The sequence below is a fragment of the Silene latifolia genome, chromosome 10, assembly GCF_048544455.1.
Source record: "Silene latifolia isolate original U9 population chromosome 10, ASM4854445v1, whole genome shotgun sequence".
Taxonomy (NCBI): Eukaryota; Viridiplantae; Streptophyta; class Magnoliopsida; order Caryophyllales; family Caryophyllaceae; genus Silene; species Silene latifolia.
Window position 1 is genome coordinate 102,031,219 of NC_133535.1, and position 7,485 is coordinate 102,038,703.

Genomic DNA, 7,485 nt, shown 5'->3' on the forward strand with positions numbered 1-7,485 from the left:
TATTGATTATTTCACTACTCCCGTTATTTCTACCACTCTCACTAATCTCGTTGATAATATTGTTACTTTTACTATTCAAATGAGTGATTACTATCATATAACTATATCCAATGTTACTACTATTCTTTTCTTTACTGACGAAATTACTTTTACTACTGAGGCATGCAATTTTAAGAGAAATATATATTTATATAAATATATTACATATATGCACTAAATCATATCGAAAGAATTATGCAATATTATATATTATGGAAATTGACCATCTTAATTAATTATTTTATTTTAAGGAAATTGACCATCTTAATTAATTATTTTATTTTAAGGAAATTGACCATGTTTAGGAAAATTACCAAGCTTCTATATAATTTAATTTTAACCAAAACTATATAATATTTGCATTGAGATCCCTTAATCGGGTCCATCACACGGTGCTAGTGATTTAAAACTATATAGTATAATTAATTTGTATAACTTTCTTTAATTACATTAAAGTCCCTTGGTTTCTGGATTTAATATATAGTATTGATAATCTTAATTTTCATTTGACATGCATCTTTTTAAAAGGAACCATATTTTGCTACACCATAAAAATAATTCTGGGTCCGCCCCTGTGCATGTTACCATCTCGGTTGTATTGAATAAATATACTCGCAGTTTTAACATTCAAGATATCTCAAGTCGTGTTCATTTCAGCAGTGTTTTTAGCAGCTTGTTTTGATTGATTGTTTTTGTGTGATAAGAGAACCAAGGTCAATGCACTCCATGCAACACTTGTAGTTGTGGGTTTCACTGTTGAAAACAATTTTTCCATTTAGCAATACTTCTACTTCCCCTCCTAACTCTCATCGGAGCCAACTTCATTGAAGATAGTAGCAGTCATGGTGTATTCCAAAACCTGTTCTTGACTTACGGTAGCCATTGTTTCATCAATTTCCGTTTGTAGAAGTCCAGCGTGCTTCTCATATTCGCCAGACTTGAGTAAAACAAAAAATCCATACTAGCTGAATAAAACCTTACAAAACAAACAACTGTACAGTTCTCTGTCCATATATGAAACACACAAGTAAGAAAAACAAACGCTATTTATAAACCACATTGTTGCGAGTAGACCAGAAACTGCTAGAACTGAAACACACCCATTCATTCTAAATGTAGTCAGGCCTGCAACTGACTAGAACACTCGGTTTCTTTAATGGACAAGGGGAATGAATATCATCCACTCCGCTGAAGCAAAAAACATTCCTTTAATGGCCGGAACGTTAATGGGCTTGTAGGCATCCCCATCATCTTTTCATCTTCTTCACCTTCAAAGGGTGTTGAGGGCCTAAAGTGAAAATATAAATCAGATCTACTTTACCGATGGTATTAGAACTAGAAATTTAGAAGTTCGTACCAGCAGTAGGGACTTGGGGATTCAAGTTATTAGCCTGAGAAATCTTGCTGTAAGAGTAATTCAACGGAACTGAGGAATAGCAGAAGTTGATGGAGGAGACCCAACAAAAGTAACCTGGACTTCTTGTGGTAGAAGATGATATCTAATACCCAAATCCTCGAAGATTTTCTTAAGTTCCAGTACTAAGTCAGACCTTCTGCTACTTCTCTCCATGTTATCCTGGAAATTTATGGTGTGGTTGACATGTAGAGACATGGTCATCGTATTCATGTTGAGAAAATCTTTGACGTGCACACTGTGAATTGATCGCCAGTGATAGGGTTTGCTTTCGATATACCTGTATAATTCCATGGCATGATACTCAACAAGGAATAACAAAACATATAGTTTGGCAATAATGATGTAGTAATAAGATATAAATAAATTTATAAACTTGCCCCTTGATTCTGGCCTTTAGAATAGCAATGGTCTCCACTGTAGTGGAAAAATCAACAGCAAATTCCACAGCTTCACTCATTTCCGGGCTACGATAGAAGTTGCTGATGGGTTTGGTTGACAAAACTGAATTCGGGTAGAATATCTTCTCATTATCATATCTTAAAAAAACTGTGTTTAAGATGTTCATCTCTTCAACTGTCATCTGTTGACAATGCCATTTGATAAGTGACAAACAAAGGGTCTAACCCGATAGATGAGTGTAGCACTTCTTGCAGGTGTCATTACTTTCGAGCAAAGTTATTAAATGGTTTTACTCATGGCTGACCATGGTTCAAAACCTATGAGCATAAAAAATCTAACGACAATGGTGGTTCCAGACCTTCACGCGCAAAATATACCAAGAAACAAAATTTTACAAGATTCCACCTAAATTTAATTTATTTTGGAGAAGTTGAGAATAATTGAGGAAAGCATAGGTTAAGTAAATTATCATTGAAGAGAACTGGTATAGAGTTTACCTGAACGCCATCAATAACACAACGATCACCCACATCAAAAGGATGCATCATGAAAACAAATATGATGGCCTCGAAAACACCCTTGACAGTGTCACCAACAACAAATGCCACTAGAACTAGCTGAGATGTAATAAAGACGAGAACCTTGGTTGTCACAAACCCCATCATAAGATTCCACACAATAGCATCAATTACCCAAATCACACCAGAGGCTATACTATTCAACTGTTTGACTGCTGTTTTAGTATCATTCAAAGAATGAGCAAGTGATTTTCTCTCCAAGTATGCATTAACCTGCAATCAGAAAGTCAGTCATCATAATCAAGCCTGCGCTGCTCACCACACTAGTTCACAGCGATTGACAAAAGACCATTTACAAGGGCAGTGAGTCTTGTACAAGAAAAAGTCATAAGTGAGTAGCATTAAATTCAAATTCTTACCACCCATTTCCTCAAAGCCAACTTAGTGATCTTTCCGGTGTCGACGGCTCCCTCAAAGGAGTGAAATACTTCATGTACTTCATCCAATCTCATGAAACGTAGGAGATCTTCTTCGTCAATGTACCTGTGTCCACACGACATGAAAGAAATTTGATTCAGAAACTTAGTTGTGAGATAATCCCTGAGTCCCTTCATTCACTACATTTGTTTTATGGCTAGATTAAGAGTTTAAGCTAAAAAGTGAGGTTTCAGTTTTAAATAACAAATCATTTAAAAATGGCAGATCTTTTTGTTTCAAACCCTCACTCTTTTACAGTAGAGCACTAGTGCTCTGAGTAAAACCCATATGGAGACACCGTCCTATGTAACGTATTTTGTGAAGATGTATCGGCTTACTTGTGATCAGGCTTCGCAACATTCATGAAAATCTTGTCGGCTGCAGTTTTTGCTTCCCACTCACTAGTGATCTGTTTACTATGCTCACCAGTCTCATAATCTTGACTGGAATCAAGATTACTAGAGACAGTAGACAACTTAGATCTCCTAATCACATTGACCAATCCTCTCATGGTCCAAGCTGAAACTTGTTCTTGGCTAATTTTGTGAAGCTTTTCTACATTAATTACCTCTTCCTTGACCCCTTTACCTTTTGTCATGCTCTCAAAGCTCAATTCATTTCTTGGTTTGGTTAATGTTTCGCCTTCCATTTCTACCAATGGAGGCCCGGAGAGTGTTTGAAGCACATATTGGTAAAATATGGAAACTTGAATACGGTCAAAGAATCTCTTGACATGGAAAGATAGAGCTACAATTTTGATCAACAGGGTTTTTAGCATCCATATTCCAGCTCCAACTACACACCCAGCAATAGCCATTGTCATATGTTGTAATACCTCATTACTCTTGTCCGATCTATTTGATCCTCGACTTCTATCAAAAAACAAAATCCATGCTACAAGAATAGACATTAACCAAAGAAAGATTTGTATACTTCTCTTAAGCCCATATATAAAATAAAGAACTTTTTTTCTAAGCAAGAAGTTTCTCTCGACTAGGTAGACAAAGATGTTCATGAACCATTTTGTAACCAATTGACCTGAGATGACAACCAGTACTAGAAAGCACCATTTCCAAAGTTCTAAACTCCATATCCAGATATCTTCCAACGGGCGTATAGTTAAGCTAGCGACAACTGCACCGATCAAGACAATGAAGATCATCCACTCGACTGAACCCAATACTTTCAATTTCTGATATGATTTATGTTTGGCTTGAAGGATGATAGTCTTGTAGATATCCTTATCTACCTCTTCATCTTGTTTTCCTTCTACCAAAGGCGAGGCCTTTGGGGAATTTCTAAAAGGTGGTCTACTTTCCACCTCTTTAAGACTACGTTCACGGAAAGCTTCACCGATAGGATACCATGGCTCAAGTTCAACTAAGCGCGATCTGGATTTTGACAATAAGGGTTTAGAGATAGACAAGCGCTTTCGAAGAGGGTGGTCATTTAGGATCTTTGGAGGTCTATTTGGATTGTTTTGCTCCATTAATTCAATACCAGATGAAGAAGTTATCTCATCATATCTTCCATAATTAGCTTCTTTACTACTAGTTGGTTGAGCTGCAATTCCAGTGGCAGCCATGGATATGACAACATCATTGGTCTCACTTTCCATGGAGGACTATATCAAACTTGAATTCAATAACTTATCCATACATATTTGGTTTGATTAGATAATATACGTTTGCTTTTAGATCGACTTTTTAGATGAGGACATGCAAGTGGGGGGTACATAATCTATCTCTCTATTCTCCATCATATAAAACATATGCTAAAAACAGAAACGTAAATTATTGGCTGAGACGGACTAAAAACAAGTTATGTAGTAAGAAAATCAGTATATCCTCCTTAAACCAAGACTTTGTTTATACAGAGTTCTAATCAAATCTCCAAAACAACAACAATATAATTTGAAGCAAAGAGGCAGTAAAAATATATACCTAGAAGTTGGGTTTTGTTGACAGAAATTGAAATGGTGATTGCTCAAATCATGAAGTTTTACTGTGACAGTGTAAATGTGTAATTAGGCGAGAAAACAATCAGTGTCATCTTTTCTTGTATTTCCATCATTTCTAGAAAAAACACTCGACAATGACTGTGCAGTGTGCACTAACAATTCTGTGTATTGTGGGGCCATGGGAGGTACATAGGGACTATACAGTTTATAGGGACAAGGGAATCAACCTCACCCGTGTAAGAGTGTACCCTCCTATAGTGACTATAGTCTACACATTAGAGGTGGCACTGGGCCATGCGGTGTCGGCCCGAGTCCCAGCGCGTCGGGGCTTAGCCTCCATTTTTGGCCCGACTAAGGCACGTCAGTTGTGCTTTCGGGCCGTGTCGTGCCGGACCGTCTCCCCACCGTGGCCTACCCTTGGCCCGGTCAATGTTGTATTCAAGTCGTTCCTTCCGGTGGACATGGGTCACCCGCGGCGCGCGCAGAAGCGCGTTTGTGAATGTTTAAGGCGGTGACACTTCTCCAGCACGTCATTGGTCGTTACCGATTTGTGAGGCATTGAAACCAATGAAAGGTTGAATAAGCCTGCATTTTTGGAATCGCCACCAATATTTATGGGAAATTGGAACCGTTCGAATACCTCGTGCCATGTCAAGACACAAAGTAGTGACATGAACACTAAGAACTCGTTACCCTTAGCATTCTATGTCTAGAATGACTCTCGTGGATGCCAATGAACACGGATGTTCACAGAGATTTGGAGTAAGGGGTGAGGGTACGTATTAGGAAGTCATTTTACTGAACACCTAATCCCGCCCGCCTCGATAGCGGTCTCTACTAATGATTAGGGAAATTATTCATAGTTGATATGTCGTCGATTATATGCATGCAATGCAACATCCACAGATTAATCCTAGCATGTGAATTAAACTATGTCGGTTAACACGTAATTTAGTAATTAATTATGTCGAAGTTGGAATTTATATTAATTACATGTGAAAAAGCTAGATAAAAGAACAAAATATAATTTACAACTGAATGAACATCATATAAATGTCAAAGACGGGATTTAGGAAAGAATTAAAAGAAAAGAAAATTTAAAAGAAAAGAAAATTTAAAAGAAAAGGAAATAAATAGAAAAAGGAAATAAAAGAAAAGGAAGTTTGAAGAAATAAGCAAATAAAAGAAAAGGAAATAAAAGAAAAGGAAAATTGGAAAATAAGGAAAATAAGGAAATTAATTAAAACTGACAAAAATAAATTAAAAGATTTAAAATATAGCTAAATAGGTGATAATACGAATAATAGTCGATTAATATATACACTACGTCAAAACGGGAATGAGTTCAAGGGCATAAGCCAGCCTAGAACAGGCGCAACAATGGGTGCGTCCTCTGGAAGAGGCGCATCACCCACTGCGTTTGTTCCGGGATGGGTTCTGACTGTGAAAGTCAGACTCGGTTGGTTGTTACGGTTGATTGTTATAAAAAAATGATTTTTCATGTTAATGATTACACCCGAATGATAAATATTAAGAATGAATTTTATGTACCAAAACCGTCTCAAACCAATTAATATCGATTACTAATGATTATAAGACGAATTAAACAGATTTGAAAGCTTAAAGGTTGAGTTTAAAAAATAAACAGAAACTTTAATGTACAAAAAGTGAGTTTAAGAGACCAAGTATTAATTACCGAGTCACTAAAACCCAGATTTGAGTATGAGACGGAATAAACCAACCAATAGGAAGAATTAGCGATTTAAACCGACTAAAGAAGAAAAGGTTTAAGAAAATAAATTGACGAGTAAAATAATTTGATGAAAGCTAATTAAAGATGTAGGTTGAAAAAAAGAAAGACGGAGAAAAGATCGAATCCGAGGAGAAGAAGAAACAGAGCAGCTGAAAGCAGCCTCTGGAAAAGGCGCAACAAAAGCTGCGATCCTTCCAGAAGGCGCAGCAGACACTGCGTTTCTTCTACTCGTCAGATCTGAGCAGTTTTGACGAAATAAGGTTTGAAACGTGTGTTTTAACAAATTATCGTCTTGGCATTAATATGATGTAAACTCGTAAAATAAAGTACAACAATAATATAAACAAGATTAAAAGATTAGATTTTACACCAGACTTACATGTTAGCGTCGCGAGATTTAATTAAAATCGACTTTTAGTGGTAACTCGACTCGATCTATGCAAATATGAAAGTGCCCTTAAAAAAGGAATTAAAAAGATTGATTAATTAATTGTGTAGTGGTCAAATTGGTCGGTCATGCAAACGTGACTGATACTCAGAATGATCTGAGCTTACATGGTCGATTGATCAAGCACGCAGGCGTCGAAAGCTTAGAGCAAGGTCTAGAATGCAAAGAGAGAAGAGAAGGGCGGACACTCGCGTGAAAAATATGTGAGGCAAAGGCCTCTATTTATACTAAACACACGGAGGAATTATGGTAAGAATAGGATACAGAAGGAAAGATTCGGAAACAACCGACTTAGGTCGAAACGCGGAAACTTGGACAAAAAGAAAGCCTCGAGAAAAGGCGCAGCAGGTGCTGCGTCCCTTAGAAGAGGCGCAGTACTTAGTACTGCGTCCTTTCTCAGGTAGGGTTCTTCTGCGCGAGAAAACGCGTTTGATAGCCTGTCGTATTTTAGGCATAACTTTTTCTACAAGACTC

General features: G+C 37.1%; 1 protein-coding gene across 4 annotated transcripts; it reads right to left on the reverse strand.

Moving 5' to 3' along the window:
• Positions 1 to 977: 977 nt before the first annotated feature.
• LOC141605781 (mechanosensitive ion channel protein 10-like) lies at positions 978 to 4,990 on the reverse strand. 4 transcript variants are annotated; one of them, XM_074424674.1, is made up of 7 exons: positions 4,794 to 4,936; positions 3,189 to 4,241; positions 2,793 to 2,916; positions 2,353 to 2,646; positions 1,834 to 2,036; positions 1,397 to 1,733; positions 978 to 1,327 (listed from the first exon to the last, which is right to left on the reverse strand). In XM_074424674.1, exons 2-6 carry the CDS (start codon positions 4,010 to 4,012, stop codon positions 1,457 to 1,459), a joined length of 1,722 nt encoding a protein of 573 aa, XP_074280775.1. In that variant the 5' UTR covers positions 4,013 to 4,241; positions 4,794 to 4,936; the 3' UTR covers positions 978 to 1,327; positions 1,397 to 1,456. The 4 variants fall into 4 exon arrangements, with proteins under 4 accessions (XP_074280775.1, XP_074280772.1, XP_074280771.1 ...); XM_074424671.1 differs by having other exon boundaries at positions 3,189 to 4,413; XM_074424670.1 differs by having other exon boundaries at positions 3,189 to 4,990.
• Positions 4,991 to 7,485: the final 2,495 nt, after the last annotated feature.